We start from the raw sequence: 19,674 nt of genomic DNA, 5'->3' as shown, positions 1-19,674 counted from the left end.
CTTCTTCTTCTCATTTCGTTACATGTAATTTTATACATTTGTTTCATTATCTAGTCTTTACACATGCACGTTTAACGTGCTTTTGAATCTATATGTTATGTGTTTAAAAAATTAAGACTGTATATATTGATTGTTTGAAGCTGAGGATTACTACATTTTTAATAAAATGCGTTTTATAAAAAAGTTAACAACAGTAGCCCTCAGTAGTCTCTTTCTAAGGAACTGCTCTGTAAAGTGGACATTCTCTACTTCCAAGTTTCTTTACTTTTCTATATTCGGCACCGCTGATGAATTTTGCAGAATAATACTGGGTACAACTATCAGTTTCTTTGAAGCGTAATTACTATTATGGAAACAAAGTCTTAAACATCATGTGTGTTGTACTTCCAACTAAAAACCTAACGTAACTGTATTGTCGCCAAATTCAACTGCATTGATTACTACAAAATATTACAAGTGGAGGAAGCGTCGTTATCGCGCCTGTAGCTTGGAGGAGTGTAAACTCTAGGTGGAGGAAGTGCTCTTGGTGGACTTGGAGCTCTTCCCGGCAGCCCTCGCGCCATTCTTTCCAGTCGACTCTGGAATGACCTGATGGGTGTAAAGTAGTTGTTTTCCATCCATGATCTCTGAAAGAACATGATTTTAGCCACTCTCTTCGTCTCCCCTCCAATCACAATGCTGTCTGCCACAGCCAACATGTGCGAGACTGCACTCAGCTCAAAGAATTGGTTAGCAGATCCTCCGCAGTCTTCACTGTGAAAAAACACCTTGTTTAGCAGCTCATCTGGGCTGAACAGTAAGACGAGAGCAAGCAGTGCGTCGGTTTCTGCCTCGCTTAGTGAATAATAGCTCCGAAAATTCCTTAACCTGCTTAAATTGGGATCGTTTAGATCGATAAGACCTGCCACAACGTTGAGGTAATACATCAGTTTTGCTTTCGGATTGTCCGGTACTGTGACCGTTGTTCCATATTCTTTGATGCCAACACTTTCTCTGATCAAGGCTGCCATTCTGAGGGCTTTGGTAACCTTGTAGACTGAAAAAATAAACAGAAGTTGCCTCTCAATTTCAAACACAGACTTGTTAATTTCAAAGGACGGCTTTGATCACCCCCCCCCCCCCCCGTGAATAATTACTGGAGTGCTTTGCACATAATACATGTTTTAATGTCGTAACAAGAAGCTTGAGAAGCTTGAGAAGCTTATAATGGACGCTTAATAATTAGCTATCTGTTTTGACTTGAAAGGCAGGGTGCAGTACAGTAAAAAATCACTGGAAAAACAGTCACTTAAACCTATTCAGGCCGGGGGGGGGGGGAGGGGGCTTTTGAGGCCCGCGCTGACTTTGGACGCTTATAACTTTTTCAAGATTCAACCAAACGCTGCCAAACTTTGCGCGTTTATCTAAAATTTATCTCGCAATAATTTGGTAGGATTAGTTATTGTTAAGTATAAAAATAAGCGAAAATAAGCCACGACGTTTCGAACTCATCTTGAGTTCATTATCAAGTAGATAAGAATAAAATAACGGTCGAGTTTAAGTTTAAATGCAAAAAGAGGTGATAGAGTATATTAGAATATTTTAAAAGAAGTGTTTCGCGGTCATTAGCGTTCACAGTCCATCTTTATGGTCTCCCAACGACTCACAAACAGCAGCTATCAATGCGAACGATCCTATCCGCGACAGGGACCTATAATTACGCCCTGGCTAAATGGCTTGATGACAAACTCAAGCCACTAGCAGTAAATCAGCACACCATCTCCGATACCTTCTCCTTTGCTAAAGAAATCAGGGAAATGCCAGTCAATCCGAACGACATCTTGGTATCTTACGACGTATCGTCTTTGTTCACCAACGTACCACTTAACGAAACTATCGAGATCCTAGCTGAGAAAGCATTCGCCAACAACTGGTTCAAAGAAACTTACAACCTTGACATCACGAAATCAGATCTGACCGAACTTTTAAGATTAGCCACCAAAGACCAGCTCTTTCAGTTCGAAGGCAGACTGTACGAGCAAGTTGACGGGGTTGCCATGGAATCCCCCCTTGGACCTCTTATGGCAAATGCCTTCCTGTGTTCTATTGAGGACAAATTAGAACGTGAGTACAAGTTACCTGGATTTTACAAACGGTACGTTGACGACACGTTAGGAATGGCCAATGTACCAGCTGCAACATCCTTCCTCTCTACTTTAAATGAATGCCATCCATGTATACAGTTCACAATGGAGATTGCCGAGAACAACAAGCTGCCGTTCCTCGGTATGATGATTGAGAAAATAGACTGCCAACTAACAACGAGCGTCTATCGGAAACCAACAAATACTGGCTTACTCCTTCATTACCAGAGCAACGTTGATCAACGTTACAAAAGATCCCTATTGAAAACCATGCTGAACCGGGCATACCGTCTCTCATCGTCAAAGGAGTCTTTTGCAGTTGAATGTGAACAACTCAAACGGATGTTTGTAAAGCTCAAGTACCCACTTAACCTCATCAACTCGACAATTGCAACGTTTGTCAATTCCGTAGCCCAACCCTGTAGTGAAATCTTTGAGGCTGACCGAGAAACAAACAAACCCGTGCGGATTACTCTACCTTTCAAAGATCAGAAATCCGCTGACGCAGTACGCAAACAGCTGAAAGATCTTGGGAAGAAAATTGGAACTGAGCTACAACCGGTTTACACAAGTGCTAAGATCGGCGACAAGCTGAAGTTACAAGAGGAGAAGCCTGCTTTGGTGAACAATCAATGCGTTGTTTATTCATTTAAATGTGATCAGTGTGATGCTGATTATGTGGGTTACACCACACGACATCTACATCAGCGAATAGAGGAACACAAAACCTCAGTAATTGGCAAGCACTTAAAAGAAATCCACGGTGTCGAGAGTCCTAACATAAGAATTTTCCGTTTTAAAGAAATGCCAAGGGAAACTGGATTGTTTAGTGAACGAAATGCTTTTAATTCGCGAGAGAAAACCAGCACTAAACACGCAGGCGGACTCAATACGTGCGAAAGTATTTACCTAATTAAATACCGCACGCACTAACACTGTGAACGCTAATGACCGCGAAACACTTCTTTTAAAATATTCTAATATACTCTATCACCTCTATTTGCATTTAAACTTAAACTCGACCGTTATTTTATTCTTATCTACTTGATAATGAACTCAAGATGAGTTCGAAACGTCGTGGCTTATTTTCGCTTATTTTTATACTTAATTGTATATCGAAATGTTCTCTCATTAGAATTAGTTATTGTGCCAGTAACTTGAAATCACCATGGCAACGTCATTTTGACAGGCTTGTTTTCCCAAATTTGAATTTTTCGTGTTTCTATTTAATAATGAAAATCTGGAATGTTTTCAAGATTGCATTATTACCTAATGACATAATGGTCTCAATTTATAAAAATATATTTAGCACAATACAAATAAACGATTGAACTAGACGTCTAGAAAATATTAATTTGTAACACTTAGCAAAGTGCAGCCTTTTCACAATACTTTATAAAGGCGGGGTTTTTACCTGAAGACTAATTTTTCTAACGCTTTAGGTGGCTGACGCATTTCAGTATTTTCCAGCCCTTACACTTAAATGGAACAGTATACAACTCCTAATCAGGTAACTACTATTGTCAAGAAAATGATCGCAACTTATTGACCAATGATTAATTAGGTATTTGTTTCATACCATTACTGTAATAGCAACTGGTGAAGAATAGTAGTACTGACCCAAAGTATAAGGGCTGGAAAACACTGAAACCATTTCAGCCGCGTTTCAAGGAATCCAAAAAAGCTTTACTTATCCCATATATATTTGTTTTGCAGTATTTTGTTAACTTTTGGACGATTTTGGGGGATGTCTGGGAGGCGATAGTTTTTCTCAAAGGATTAGTAAAATTTAGACAAATAAGAAATATTGGAGATTTAATGTGATTTTAAAATTTGAATTTGAAGTTAAAAAAATTGGTGGACGGACACCAAACAGTCTCCTGACAACCCGGAGTGCTCTTGCGAGGGGGTCAACTGTTTGGAGGTGTTTCCATTCTTTTCTTCAATCCCTTCTTTAAATCTCTTAAAGTTCCATTCAAATTCAGGTAGAACCCCACCTTAAGTTTTGTTCTTGTGAGAAAACAACAGAAGTCAAAGGTTGCGTGATATAACCAAGCATGGATTTTAATTCTCCCTCCCTTTCCATATCCTTAGCCTTTCACCGCCACCTGTCCCTCCCTTTCTACTCTCATTCAATTTAATGTTTGTTTACATTTCCTAACCAATTCAGTATTGTACTAATCTGTGCCAAGCAATCAGATAATAATTTGCCTTAATTTTGATCTCCCATACCAAGACCTTAGAGTATAAACCGCTAATAAAACAAAACACACTTAATGATAATTTTCTGAGGTTATACACCTTGCAGTATTAACGTACTAACGAACTTGATAACAAACCCCATGTCGTACTAAGGATTTTTACTGATCAACATAGAAAATAAGTTCACAATGGTTTGTTCCCAAAACGTTTTTTACTGTGCAGAGGGTCTGTATATTGACCTGTAACTTGTATACCGTATTGAAAAATTCAGAACGAACCGACTTCTGCCCGCTACCATGATATCATGTTGAAAAATTTGCTCGTTCGAAACCGTAGCAAAATCGTTAGAGACAGACAAGATACAGCCTTTTACTGGCAGTCTTTGAAAATCCTGAATTTCGTCAAAATGAGCCAAAATAAAGTTTTAAAATTTCCTTTATCAATATGGTTCTTATCTTTTTATTCAATTGAACTATGAACTGCTTTTATGCAGTACTGTCCACAAAGATTTCAATTTCCTCAAAGTTTCGATACAAATAGATACAAAATATTTCGTGCAGAATGTAATTTGATTAAGCGAATGTTTTCACGTCTATAAATACTTCAAGAAGTGAATGAAAAACCGTTTTGTTTTCATAGATGAGAACCACTTTCAAATAGTCAATGCATAAAAAATAACAATCAGATCAGAAAACAATAATTATTAATGTAAGGTCTCGCTATTATGTCTCGGCAGAGATACTTCTTTTTTGCAAGTTCAAATGTATGCAAATTTCGTGTGAAATGTAATTCGATTCCATTGTCTTGTTTACAAACTCTTTCTTAAGAAAGTTGTATTTTCGTGAGTAAAACCCATTGGCCTGTTTTGTTTTCCTGATCATGTTTGTCTGTGATTTTTACAAAACATGTGGTCTTTTTTTTTCGGAACTTTAAGTTGTACACAGATGTTGAACACAGATGTCACTTCCGGAATTTCTCATCTAAAATTCAATTGGTATTTAATTATAACTAGTAATAGTTCTCACTATAAAGCTGCCCCCGCCTTTTTATAATTTGTTTTTTTGTCGCCTTTAATTATTAATGCCGATGGACTGCACAATTAGGCTTCTTTTTTACTGTGTCATGCGGAATTTCTTGTTGTGTGACACCGTTGCGTCCTAAAAATATTCACAAGTTCAAGTCGAATGATATTTATACCTAGCGCGCGGAAATAACACCTAGCGGAAATAACACATAACACATTATTGGTGATGACAACACACAAGCTTATTCCCGGGCTTATGACATTCAAAATAAACTTACAATAATTTCCAGGCCAAAAAGCCTAAATAATTCCACGAGTAACAAAATATGGCACATTCAAAGATTCGAGAAAACAACCAACTTTTTGGATCAAATAATCTGACAGTTTGTTAGCGAAACGAATTACGTTGTACCTTGTACTACATGACAAAGTTCACGCGTTTGTTTATTACTCGTTTTAACTTGTAAGATGTATACGATACAACAAACCTCCGAAAGCAAACCTTACAAATGTAACGCTTGGAACATAGGTAGCCGGTACGTAGCCAAGAACACGAAACCAATTGCTCGAAATCTTTCGACGTATTACTAACATTTGCTTTAAATATCACTTAACACAACCAAAGCAGAGAAACCGCTCGAACAAATCTGTGAACACGCGTAGGCCAAAACTGAAAACAAAACGCTGCTAGCAGATGGCGAAGCTCGAAACGCGAAGGTGACCAAACGCGACCTCGTGGTTGCAAGTACCCGACACCACCGTGCGCGCTTGCTAAAATATTACCCGTCACGACCGTGCGCGCCTAGTTTTGTCAAATCGAGAACGCTTCGCCCATTACAAACACATTTCTTACTTTTTCAACAAATATTCTTTGTCCTTGTATGTATACACGCGGGGAGTCCTAGGGTGCCTCCTCGGGTTTTGGCCTCTGGGCCAAAACCCTGCGGGGGCAATTATTCGAAGTTTTCATTTTCAAGTCATCTTTTCATTCGATAGCTTTACTGATCTCGTAAAAAATTCCATTCAAGTTCACACCAATACTGTACATTGCCAATGTTTTGCTGACGTCTTGAGAAGTGTCTTACTAACGTCACTAGTCAAATCTAAAATATATCCAAACCATGTTGTAGAAAACATTCTACTCTTTGTGACAGGCGACTTTGTCGCCCAACTGTGCGGAAATGAAAATCGCATACTTCTTGCTAAATATATAAAAAATAGTTTTAAAGTGGAGTCCGCCTCAAAAAAATGTACCGCCAGATCACACTGCTATTTGTAGAAACCAGCAAAGCGTCTAGTTTCAGAGTTTCCCGTGCGTGACATGAATGACGTTACCCCTTTTATTTACAAAAATAGCTTCAACTTGTCAAAGCAACTACAGTTTTACAATGGTGATTATTAGTACTTTACCCCTTAAGCTTTTTTCTCTGTCCTCCCGCCGAAGCAAAGAAGAGAACCAGATTGCAGATTAGCCCAAAAGTCGACCCAGTGTTCCTACAACGATTTACTGTCAAAACTGAAATGAAACCGATTGACCCAGGCTAACCCCGTCATTTTTAGCCGACAGGAGACTATCGTCTAGGACGCCCAAAGGGTAAACTATAAATCGGCCACGCCCGATTAATAAGAGCTTTCCAAAACCAGCTATATTTCTATTCTTGGAATCTGGAAGTCGTGTACATGCTCAAGCGGAATAAAGGGATTTTATCATAACGGCATTCTCGTTCGCCGGCTGAGCCGGTGTACGAGAAACAAGTGGCTCTGGGGAGACATGGTTGATTAGCCGCTTTAAAATCCTTATGTGTTACTGGAGTTTAAAACGGTTGATTTGATTGGCTTAATTTGAAACTCCCTTTGTAAAATAAAGCCAATCAGATCATACGTCCCTAAAGCCACTTGTTTCTCGTACACAGGCTCAGCCGGCTAAGCTAGAGGGAGAGGTTGCTTTGGGGTTTAAAATGATCAAAACTTATGCAATTCTTGGGGTACTTTGACAGCTTTGTCTTTAGGTTCAGTTCATCGAGCCGCAAGTTTAAAAAGAAAGGCCCTAGCGTGGATGGGGACGAGGTAGCTAGCTAGCTTTACTTGAATATCGACTAACATTTGCCAAGGTCGTTGTTTACATGTTGTTTCGTTAGCAAATGGATTGAGTAGAGATTTAATAAAAGTTAGACCTGACGAAAAGCTCTAATTTCAGTTTGTCTGATTGATCTACATCGGTATGCATTACATTTTCAGCTTGACAGTTGCATCGTTGCTGTTCTAATAAAATCGTTATACCTAGCTCCGATGATTATAAGATGTCTGTACTAAACCAGCTGGTTTTTTTTTTTTTAAGAATAAACTAAATTGATTCCAATGCGTAGGACGAGCCGCCATGTTTACTTCTTTCATTTAGCGGACTACCGCAGCTTATTGAAGGCTCTGGATCAAAAATAAAGTTGAGCGTTTTGCCGTATCAAGAAATCCACAGGCAGCCCAGGCTCTGGCTTCGTTAATAATTTGCAACGGTCGTGGTCGGTTCGACTCAAGCGATCGAAAAATATGCTCCATAAATCGATGAATTTGAGAATTTTCGTTCCATAACTTCAATAAACTGTAAGCTAGATAATTAAAGATCACCTACCTATTGTCGATTGTGTGTTATTGTGTGATTTTGTGGGGTTTTGGGACAATTAATTCCTCACTTGCCGCTGACGCCTTCTACTAAAAATAATCGTCCCAAAACCCCACAAAAACACACAATAACACACAATCGACAATAGGTAAGTGATCTTTATTTATCTGGCTTACAGTTTATTGAAATTAAGGAACGAAAGATCTCAAATCCATCGATTTATGGAGCATAGTTTTCGATCGCTTGAGTCGTACCGACAACGACCGTTGCAAATTATTAACGAAGCCGGAGCCTGGGCTGCCTGCGATTGTACCGTAGATTCTACCAGCTCAACTTCTTGTATTAAGCCTCAGATATTCACAATAGTTCCTTTGTTCTCGGTATCGCTGAGGGACTTTGGCCTAAGCTAACCAGATAAGCTCCTGACTCATCGGAAAATTTTCGGCATGAAAATTTTGCTGCATTGGGGAAGTGGGCAGCGTAATTTGGTATGTGTCTCGAACCGACTCTTTGAATTCGAACATAAAACTTCGCTTTACAGTGGAACTCCGTTAATACGGACACCAAGGGGACAAGCCAAATTGTCCGTATTAACGGGGTGTCCGTATTAAGCGGGGTCTCAGAAAAAGTCACGGATACATGTTTTATCGACATAAAGACGCAGGCAAACGTTTATACGGCAACAAAACGTTGTTTAATTGTGCTGTTACTGTAACAAATGCAAACTGTGAACTCTCTGACTAAAATAAATAGCTTTTACGAAAACCTAACGATTTAGTCAGATACTCGAACTAAACTTTAATAAACTCAACAGTGGAATTATTTAAAAACTTGCAACTTTACTATAAACAAGAAACTAAACGCATTTCAACAGTAACAGAACGTTTTCTATAAAGTTTATTTTCTATCTGAAATTCTGACCGTAACCTTTCTTAAACTCTACAATCTTATTTAAAAAAGTCGGTAGCTTTACTTTGCACGGAAGCTTTTAGCTTGTGACACAACAAGGCGGACTGAAGATTTGAAAAAGCCTTTGCAATTCACGTTATTAAGCTACTCTTTGTAATAAAATCGTTTCAATTCGTCGAGTTCTGTCATTATTTGACCAGGGAGAAGTAAGGAAATAATCGCGACAATGAAAATTGACAGTGCACAGATAAACAGTGTCCGTAAAGCGGGGTTGACAATGTATGACAGTTTGTCACTTGGGACACAGAAAAGTGTCCGTTGTCCGTATTAACGGGTGTCCGTATTAAGCGGGTTAATTTTAGAGAAAATGTATGAGGTTTTCGTCGGGACCGACGAAACTGTCCGTAATACCGGGGTGTCCGTATTAAGCGGGTGTCCGTAAAGCGGGGTTTCACTGTACTAGTATTTATTAAGACTTGAAAAAACGCTAACCAACTCTTTGCGTGACAAAATATAACTTGATTACGCAACATGTTAGTCCGCAAAAACTGTACTCCTTGTAATCCACGCGAGTCTTTGTGTTTCAAGGGCCTGGTACTTCTCACATCTTAGTTTAACAGCTCTTAGCTCTTAACAATTGTTTTCGTCGGTGGTCATTGGGTTTGTTTACTGACCTTGGTTTGGACAGCTTCTGTTCATTACATCTCAGCCACGGATTAAATGTGTTGTTCAGAAATGGGGCATACCGCTGGTCTTTTGACACCGAAGACTCGGTAATTTACTTGTCGGCAAGCTTTGGGTTTGCTCCAATCTCGAGCCCAGAGTGAGCCCCGGCTCCGCGATCCGTCAGCGGTTGGTCAGCGGTAGGGTCGCCGGGACTCACTCTGGGAAACTGAATAATAATTCAGTGTCTTACTGGTCCTCACAGAACAATAGAAATCAACACGGAAGTCTGAAAATCTTCCCCGGAAGTAAACCAAACCGGAAACCCTGGAAAAACATTTTTTGTTTTCCATGGTCAAATGTTCAGGTGTATCACCTTAATTTTGTAAAACACCTAAGAACTCGTCATATGGCGCTACATAAATGAAGTATTTTCTAATTCTACCATTCTTTTTGAACTTAAAAGATCCCTTGAATAAAAAAGGACTTCCTTTAAGCGTCGATTCTGAGCGAGTTTTAAAACAACAACCACGGCGTCATCAAGGACAAGGTCGATTGAAAACTCAATTTATAGTTGACTTACAAATCTCGCTAGAACTACTGTTTTCTTTCAAATCTCAGTTACGGTTGAAAAACTGAATATCGCAGACAGTGCTCGATTCAAAATAATAACTTATAAAGCAGAATTTGAACATTACGCGTTGTTGTTTTGCTGAAAAAAGGAATTGTACAATTTTGTGCACGTGAATTGCGTGAATGCGTGCACGAGCTGAGTCGCCGAAATGCTAATTACACCTTTTGAATAGCGTTGACCGATGTGGCCTTTAACGTCTTTATTAATATTACCGCTATTTGACGAGGAAAAAATTATTTGCTCGAAAACATGCAATCTATCATTGAAAAGATGCGCTGTCAGCGAGAAGCCTTTGAAATATACGAAAGTCGCCAAACAAAAATTTTTATCAACAGAACAATAGCCTGTCCGTGCGTTGTGCATTATGTAAATTTCTTCACTGTCGTCCGCAAAACAACAACGAACAAATGCACACAGTCAGGCGGAATCTTGGAAGGCAAACAAGATATTTGATTTAAAACCATTATAACAGTATGCACAAGAAAGAGACTAACGGAAATCAAAACACCAGAGGCTCTTTTGTTGACTCTCTCTTTTGTTAACTGCAGAACGTTTTTGTTACTTTTGTTGCTTTGATAAACACCAGTTCTGTTAATACTGTGTTAGAAATAGTTCAACTTTCTCGATTTACTTCCGTTCTGGGAAATTTACTTCCGCTTAGACCTGAGAGCATGCGCAATAAAAACCGGAAGACCAAGGTTCTACCTGAAATCGACCTGAAATTGATCTGATCGATTCCAGTTTCCCAGAGTCCGTCCCGTACCGCTGACCGACTGGACGGACTCTGGGCTCGAGATTGGGTTTGCTCCGAAGTAATTGTTGAAAATCTTCGGAGATATCGTGTTTAAACGAATGAAAAGGACTTGTGACTTTTGAGGGGAAATTGTTTGAATGCATTTCAAAAGAACTCGACAATGACGCTTAATTATGGTCCCGTAAGTGCGTATCCTTTTGTTCTTTGAAGCGGTGTGTTCGCTTAAAAAATCTCACCTTGCAATTCCATCTCTTTCCATCTAAAAATGTTTCGCGCAAGATTAGGAAAGGTTTTATTGATTTATTATTGAGATGTGTTCTACAAGCTTGAAAATGAGCGTTTAAACGTAATTTTACGTTCAGTATTTCCAGAGAAACGATTTATTTGGTAAATCACAAACGCAACTTTTTATACCGCCGCCGGCTATCGCCCCCGGAGGGGGGCCCATACAAGCGGCGTGACTGTTTGTATGTTCGAAATATAAAGAAATGTATGGGGATTTTGAAAGGGTCTTATGATCGAAAAATAAATTCGAGTAATGTCTATGTTTAAGGTCAAAATAAACATTAACTTACCTCAGCTGTTGTCTGTTGTCGTTATTGAGCCTCAGAATGCCGAATTTGGGCGATTTGAAGGGTTTTGCGTTGAATGTTACTTCACGTTATATCAACGTGAAGTAACATTCAACGCAAAACCCTTCAAATCGCCCAAATTCGGCATTCTGAGGCTCAATAACGACAACAGACAACAGCTGAGGTAAGTTAATGTTTATTTTGACCTTAAACATAGACATTACTCGAATTTATTTTTCGATCATAAGACCCTTTCAAAATCCCCATACATTTCTTTATATTTCGAACATACAAACAGTCACGCCGCTTGTATGGGCCCCCTGTGTCGCCCCACGGCGAAATACCATCCGTCACGTCTGACTGAGTTTCGCTTTCTTTTGCAAACTGGAAGTCGGAGTAGAAATCGGAAAAACCCAAATTTATTGTAGTTATTTGTCTATCATCGCCCGTTCGCAAACTTTTTTCGCCGTATTAGTTTAAAAATAAAGGAACGTTACAGTCTGAGACCAACGAAAAAGAAATGAGTTTGTTTGGATTCGATTGACTGCACTTGTCATATAAAACAACAGACAAATTCTTGTTATCAGTTATTATGCAAATAATAACAAACATTCTTTCGCGTGGCTCACTCGCCTATTTTCAATTATGAACAAACTATTGGTACACAAAATCACAATCCAACACTGTCAATTGAATTTCTTTTCTTTTCGCTTGCGAATGGTTATTTTCACTTCGATGAACTGAATATAAAAATGCCGACATTCAACAGGTTTATTTATAATCGAGCGATCTCAATCGCTTTTCGCTTGCGAATGTTTATTTTGACTTCGATGAACTGAATACAAATATGCCGACATTCAACAGGTTTATTTATAAGCAAGTGGTCTCAATCGCTTTTCGCTTGCGAATGTTTATTTTCACTTCGATGAACTGAATATAAATATGCCGACATTTTTCACAGTTTTATATTGATTTCATTATGCACCAGTCAAAGTAAACCCCGACCCCCCCACCCCGGGATATGTGGGGCTTTGGTGAGGATTTATTACCTTATTGGCAGCTCTTTGAGTCCCAAGTAGGTGGGGGATTCGCGCGTTTTGTGGTTCCTGTCCGCAGGAATGTGGGGCATTGGTAGGGGATTCGTTTGAATCGTGCACACGTAAATCCAAGATGGCGGCCATTCTTCCTGCAAAGATCTCTGGGCAATCCAAGATGGCGGCCATTGTTCTTGCAAAGATCTCTGGGTATATTACTGCATGTGCAATCCAAGATGGCTGCCCTAGGCTATCATTAATCTCGTACCCAGATGTCTACTTACCATGGTAGTACACATCTGGTCAAGTGCATTCAGTTCGCCAATCTGATTGGTTGATGAACAGCTTTAGCATTTGCGCGCGGATGATGCAAAATTTGTTTCGCACGCGCGCACCGTACGTTAGCTAGTAAGAAAATATTTGGATTTGAAGGCTTTTGCGTTCGTGTTTTGAACGTTGACAACGTTACTAATGCGAATAAACTACAGATAGTTTGTAGTTCAAACTTGTCAGCACAAAATGTTTTAAAAAGACGATATTCGTGGGTAAAAAGATGGGTAAAAAAACTTTGCAAAACTGACGCGTACTTGACGCGTACAGCCATCTTGTACGCGTCAAACACAGCGCGCGCTTTTCCCCGTCGTTGAAGGCTGGGTTGAGTGTTTTAATTTAGCAGCAAAACACGAGTGGCGGCTTTTTTCTTCCTCAACTCTATCTCAAGATTGTGTTACTTGTCTTTCCTTGTATAGGAAAGAAGTTCATGAGCTATTTACAGTGCCCAAGTGAGCTTTTCATCCACTAAATTTCCGAGCATGCGTAATCGCGTTGTGTGTCATATTTCTGACACATTTGACGCGAGCAAAATCCGACTTTACCAGATGTTCTCTCCGAGGGTTGAGAAGATCTGGGTACGAGATTAAGGCTATCATAACTGTAACAATATTATTGTGAATAGTGCTCTCAAGCTCACAGCAAACTGGCATATTAAATTGTGAATTCTGCTGCTTTGTGAAATTTTGCAAAGGAAAATTTATATAAAGCAACATCTTTAGTTGCCCCAGGGGGTGGGGCATTTACTGCTATTTTCCACAAAATGTTTCTCCACATGGTGGGGCATTTGTCACTTTTTGTACGCTATTCAGAACCAATCCCCACCTATATCCCGGGGTGGGGGGGGGGGGGGTCGGGGTTTACTTTGACTGGTGCATTACGATATGACCAAAGTGAACCGTCAAAAATATATTTAAAGGTAAACGTGGAATATGCGCCACACATTGCGGTGTTTTCGTTCGAAATAGCTTTACATCTGCGTTACAAATAGGGTTTGAAAAATCAATCAAGTGAAAATCTAAGACAAAACAAGAACATCGCACCTATCATCAAAGCGTTTGCGCTCGTGAATCTTCGGAAAGGCATGTGCTCTAGTTGTCATGTACCTTTTCTTTTTGAGTTGGTTATTCGATATGTCTGTTTGTATCTTCAGTCTTATAACGAGGGACGTTAAAGAACCCACACACTATTCGCAAAGAGTAGGGCACGAAGCTCCCGGTGTTGTGGTCTGGCCTTTGCAATTGTGTAGTAAAATTACAGTACGTGTAAAGCGCATTTGAACATATACATATGAAAAATGCGCTATATAAATACATTATCATTATCATTAATATCATTATCATTTGTATACGCTTTCGTAGGTCACAAAGAATTGTACCAAAACATGTCTACAATTTTATATGTCTGATAAATCTTCGTGGTAGTAGTTAGTCAGTTGCAGGTAAAGGGGAACGCCGGAGCGTAACATTTATTTATAAATAGAAAACAGAATATACTAGTACTGGCCTTCGTATTTGTCATGTCTGGACTCATGATGTGGGAAAACTTGATTGCGATTTCATCGCAAAACTTCTTACTCTAACATCTTAGTAAAGGGAGTACAGAAACCTTGTTCACTTGTTCGCATTTGATTTGTCTGATTTTCCTCGATTTTTCTTGGGCATAACACTTCCAATCAATCATGTCTAGTTTAAAAACGCCAATGTCACTCCCCATCTTGATAATATATTTGTCGCTGTCGTGGTTTCTTGGCCCTTTAAACAGGGCCTCTTGTCTTGCGTTGCACGTTCAAGGCAACAACCCCCATATTCTGCGCAGATTAAAGCCAACTCCCGCCTTGCGGACATCTCGCTATTACGGACACCCCGTTATTACCGACAGGAGTTGAAGTCGCGGCGAATAGGAATATTTTACTAAAAATAACTACGAACTTTGTCTATTACGAACACCAAATTGTTGTCCCGAAGATGTTCGTTTTAGTGAGAGTTTTGGGTTCTTAAAATAACATTTTTCCCTTTGTTTACATCTTGTACTTTTCGGAAGACTGCCGAATTTCGTTGTTAATGCAACTGTTATTCCTTGGCGATGCGTTTCGGCGACAAGACTTTTAATTACGAGAAAGTTACAGAGTGCAGCACTGAGGTACATGAAGACCTGATTTATAATTTTCAGACAGCAACATACGAACTGGGAATTTGCGACTTGTTACGGTTTAAAATTAAGGTTCGAATGGGGATTGACATGAAAACCTTGCGAAATTGCGACATGAAAAGGTTTAAAATTCAGAACGGGTAATGTAGTTATACCTACTGTTAAAAACTGTGATTGAAAGTCCAGATCACTTCAGCCTGCAAAACGATCAACCAGCGAAACGAGGAAGTGAATGGCTGCGTAAAAGCAAGAGTGCAGAAAGCTGCTATCGAGATCACGTGACACGTGCTATGGGTCAGCGTATTGTTAGACTCGACTCGCCATCATGCACGCAACATAAATTTCGATGCATGCTTGATAATTTTATTATCTCAAACTTTTGGGTGCAGTGTCCTGATTCTGTCAGCACTTTGGGCTTTTCCATTTTGGAGAAAAACATGTTTTATCAAAAAGATGAGTGAATTGACTCCATTACACGCGTAAGGGAGAAAATGACCTTTAATCCTCCAGTAATTAATCATGAGGGGAGAACAAATAACTTATGTGCATTAGCTTAGAAAGAAACAATGCCAACGGATGTTTTGTTTAATTAGAGCCTTTAATTCCACAAATGGGTTTGCTTCTCAGATGTCTGTTACTTTAATTTAAAGGTGTTTTTGCAGACGATTCCTAATTGCTTTAGCAACACTTTTGCTGGAAGCCATAGTAACTGGTTGTACAAAAAAATGAATAGCAAACTAGTACGCGTTTTGATGGCAAATATTTATAAATCACCATTGTTATTTTTTTTTTTGTATTAATTCCCCGCAGACCCACCGGGCAATAAGTGTTTAATTCCTTTTTTTATCAATCCGTGACAGATAGCTCTTGGCCAATTTTGGTCTAAACTGTTCTGAAAGAAGTGGTAGGCAAATTTACCTCTAAAAACGTTGTCTTTGAACATTTAACGGAAGAAAAGTTATTTGGGGATAGAAATCAAACTTCGGATATAAATATTAATTTTCTTAAGCCGCTCGGAAACAACTTGAAAACGTTGGCTATGTCGTTTTCAAATTGCATCCATATCCACCCCCCCCCCCCCCTCCTCTTCTTATTCACATAAGGGGGCCCAAAACCAATTTGGGGGTCTTGCTCATGGACTACCCCCGAGCCATTTACAGCCAAACGCGCTTTTAAACAGTTTTAGTGCTCCAAAATAGTAATCGTTTATAAAAAAATGGATCGTTAGTTTTATGTTTCCAACGACATAAAAATAAATTTGGGCTGTACAAAAATCTGTTATTAGACTGCACGAAACTGACACACCCTGGTTTAAAATTCGAGACCGAGACTAAAGCGTTTTTATTAAAACCGAAAACGAGACTTTACTTCTACAAAGTCCGAGCCCGAGAATCTAAGTGCCGAAGATGTCGAGGTAATGGTACTAATAAAGTTCTTAGCCGTTGCCTTTAAAGCTAAGAATGAGTGGAGTGGCAATGACTATTTTGAGCTAAATTTACCCTCGAGAATATATACAGCTTAATATCGGGTTCAATTTACTAGATTGCGAGATATAAATTATTGAAATGCGAGACTCGGAAATTTCGAGAAAAAGCCGAAATTTTCCGAGACCCCCATTTTTGTCGAGTTTCCATATTGCTCTATACGGTTAAGAGGCTGTCGCTTAAAACCGCTCTCTTTTAAAAGGTTTTGGTTCACCAGAGCGAGCGCTCGTAACGACCACTGTCAACGCTTTAATTTACCACAACTTTCAATTTCTGTACCAAAACCAAAAAAAAAAAAAACAACAAAAACAACAACACAATACCAGTTATATTTTGTCTTTCCAATTTATCAAACCAAACTTTGAACTAGAATCAAGCAAGCAGCAAGACATTAGCGACACCTCTATCACACACCTGGATCTGAAACACGCGAAAACGGTTTAGATTCAAACTTTTTAGTGATGTGATCTATTTCAATTAAAGCAACACAGCTAAAAAGTAGATGCAATAGAAAATGTTACTACTGAAAGAAATTTTCTGGTATCATCTTAACGAAATATTTATAGCGCCGTGAACTTGCAATAGTTTTTAAACTATTGCTATATTGGCCAGCCCGAGGCATGGCCTTCTTTTGTCCTGCTTGCACCTGAAAACCAAAACCAAAAAAACAATTTAACAAAAAGGAAGTTTGAGCCAGTCATCCATAGAATAAAGAACCCAAATGTTTGTCCAAGCAGAAAATAAAAATAAATTTATATTTATCAAATACACAGACATCAGAGTCACACCACAAATAATAATAATCTTCAGTGCTTCTACACACACTTACAAAGATATCATCTGACATAACCAGCTAGTAGCTTGGATGATTTCGCTGTGATGACTATTGTAAAATTTAAAATAACTATTTCGAGTCAAAGAGTAAATACAGGTAGTGCCTAGAACAAAACTACAAGTAAAAGCGATATATTATGCCTTGATTAAAGGGACCTATAAAGTCAAGCCCTCTTCAGTAGTTAACCGTTCGCTGTATCCCTGCTGTATCGGCAATTTTCAGTAGGTGGATGCCATTTTTGCTAGGTTGTTGCCATTGATAAAACATTGGCTGAACACGACTACATGTTGTAGTTTTAGGGAACATAAGTCTTGATTTCGAAAAAAATGGGCAAGATGGTTAAAACGAGACATAAACACATATACTTACATTCAATGGCCGCCGAAATGGCGGCGCTGTCCGCGAACGCTGTTTGAATCGAGCAAAATATTCCGCTCCACTTCGATGAAATTCACAAGTCTTGAACATTGCGTCCTCAGATCTTCGAATGTTTGGTTCGGACTTGAAAAGTCCCGGATATTGAACGAGAAGGCCTGGATCAAACCATTGATTTAGCGCTGCTATTTTTCCGCTATTATTTTTTGCGATTTTTCCGTATTTTTCAGCGGAACAATAGAAAAGTGACGTCACCTGTTCTTCCAAAACTGGCATTCAACTGAACTGTTGAAGCCTCTGGTTCAAAATTCAAATTAAGCGTTGTGTGACATTTGCGTGACAAAATATAGCTTGATTGCGCAACACGTTAGTTCGCAAAAACTGAACTTCTTGTAATCCACGCGAGTCTTTGTGATTCAAGGGCCTGGTATTCCTCACATGTTGTTTGTCTTAGTTTAACAGCTCTTAGCTCTGAACAATGATTTCCGTCAGTGGTCATGTTTGGGTTTGTTTACTGACCTTGGTTTGGGCCTCCATAAAAGTTTCTGTTCTATTTATGTGCTCTATTTGTCAGTTCTCATTTGCTTTTTGAGTTGGTTATTTGTCTTGATACGTCTGTTTATATTCGCTTTCGTAATTAAGTCCCGGAATAGTCTCAAGTTTGTCAAGGTCACAAAGATTTGTACCCAAACATGTCTACAATTTTATAGCCTATCAGTGGCTGATAAACCTTCGAGGTAGTAGTTAGTCAGTCGCAGCTGAAGGGGGAACGCTCAAGCTAAAACAGAATATAGTAGTTTTGGTATTCGTGTTTGTTTTATCAGGACTCACGATGCGGGAAAACGTGATTGCGATTTCGTCACAAAACCTTTTACTCTCACATCGTACTGCAGGGCGTACAGAAACCTTGTACATATCCACATTTGATTTGATTGATTTTCCTCGAATTTTTTAGCATAACACTTCCAATCAATCATGTTCCATTGTCGCTGTCCACTTTGCTAATATCTTTGTCGCTGTCGTGGTCTCGTGTTGAACGTCCGAGGCAGCAAGCCCATAGTCTGCGCAGATTACAGTCAACTCCCGCCTTGCGGGCACCTTGCTATTACAGACACCCCGTTGTTACGGACAGGAGTTAAAGTCCCAGCGAATAAGAATTGCTAAAAATAACTACCGCTACTACGGACTTTCTCTATTGCGGTCACCAAATTGTGGTCCCGAAGGTATCCGTTATAGTGAGAGTTGAGTTACTTAAATTACTATTTCCCTCTTTGGTTACATCGTGTACTTTTGAAGACAACCATATTTCGTTGATAGTGCTACTGTTTTTCCAGGGTGATACGTTTCGGCTACAAAACTTTGAATTACGAGAAATTAAAGTTACAGAGTGCAGCATCGAGGTAAACCTGATTTACAACTGGGAATTTGCGACTTGTCAAGGTTTAAAATTCAAAAGGGGGATTGCCATGAAAGCCTTGCGAAATTGCGAAATGAAAAGGTTTAAAATTCAGAACGGATAATAAAGGTATACTACTGTTCAACTGTGATGGAAAGTCCAGATCACTTCAGCCTGCAAAACGATCAACCAGTGAAACGAGGAAGTGAATAGCTGCGTAAAAGCAAGAGTGAATAAAGCTGCTATCGAGATCACGTGACACGTGCTATGGGTCAGCGTATTGTTAGACTCGACTCGCTATCATGCACGCAACAGAAATTTTGATGCATGCTTGACAATTTTATTATCTCAAACTTTTGCGTGCAGTGTCCTGATTCTGTCAGCACTTTGGGCTTTTTGCAGAGACATTTTGAGAAATAATATGTCTTATCAAATAAATGAGACACGACTCCATTACACGCGTAAGAGCGGAAAATGACCTTTAATCCTCCAGTAATTAATCATGAGGGGAGAACAAATAACTTATGTGCATTAGCTTAGAAAGAAACAATACTAACGGATGTTTTGTTTA

General features: G+C 39.2%; 3 protein-coding genes across 5 annotated transcripts in view; 2 read left to right on the top strand and 1 right to left on the bottom strand.

The window, feature by feature from the left end:
- Positions 1 to 19,674, top strand: part of LOC144628960 (uncharacterized) — a 469,155-nt gene that overhangs the window by 330,656 nt on the left and 118,825 nt on the right.
- On the bottom strand, positions 179 to 19,345 carry LOC144629208 (uncharacterized). 3 transcript variants are annotated; one of them, XM_078487436.1, is made up of 2 exons: positions 19,242 to 19,345; positions 179 to 1,036 (listed from the first exon to the last, which is right to left on the bottom strand). In XM_078487436.1, exon 2 carries the CDS (start codon positions 1,008 to 1,010, stop codon positions 441 to 443), a length of 570 nt encoding a protein of 189 aa, XP_078343562.1. In that variant the 5' UTR covers positions 1,011 to 1,036; positions 19,242 to 19,345; the 3' UTR covers positions 179 to 440. The 3 variants fall into 3 exon arrangements, with proteins under 3 accessions (XP_078343562.1, XP_078343563.1, XP_078343561.1); XM_078487437.1 differs by lacking the exon at positions 19,242 to 19,345 and adding an exon at positions 15,169 to 16,078; XM_078487435.1 differs by lacking the exon at positions 19,242 to 19,345 and adding an exon at positions 15,173 to 16,078.
- LOC144628708 (uncharacterized) lies at positions 2,037 to 13,318 on the top strand. Its single transcript, XM_078486835.1, has 3 exons — positions 2,037 to 2,855; positions 11,507 to 11,682; positions 13,282 to 13,318. Exons 1-3 carry the CDS (start codon positions 2,037 to 2,039, stop codon positions 13,316 to 13,318), a joined length of 1,032 nt encoding a protein of 343 aa, XP_078342961.1.

The sequence above is a fragment of the Oculina patagonica genome, chromosome 10 (genome assembly GCF_052425735.1).
Source record: "Oculina patagonica isolate OP01 chromosome 10, crgOcupat, whole genome shotgun sequence".
NCBI classification, from domain to species: domain Eukaryota; kingdom Metazoa; phylum Cnidaria; class Anthozoa; order Scleractinia; family Oculinidae; genus Oculina; species Oculina patagonica.
The sequence above is the reverse complement of the archived record's forward strand: the minus strand, read 5'-3'. Positions and strand labels throughout refer to the sequence as shown.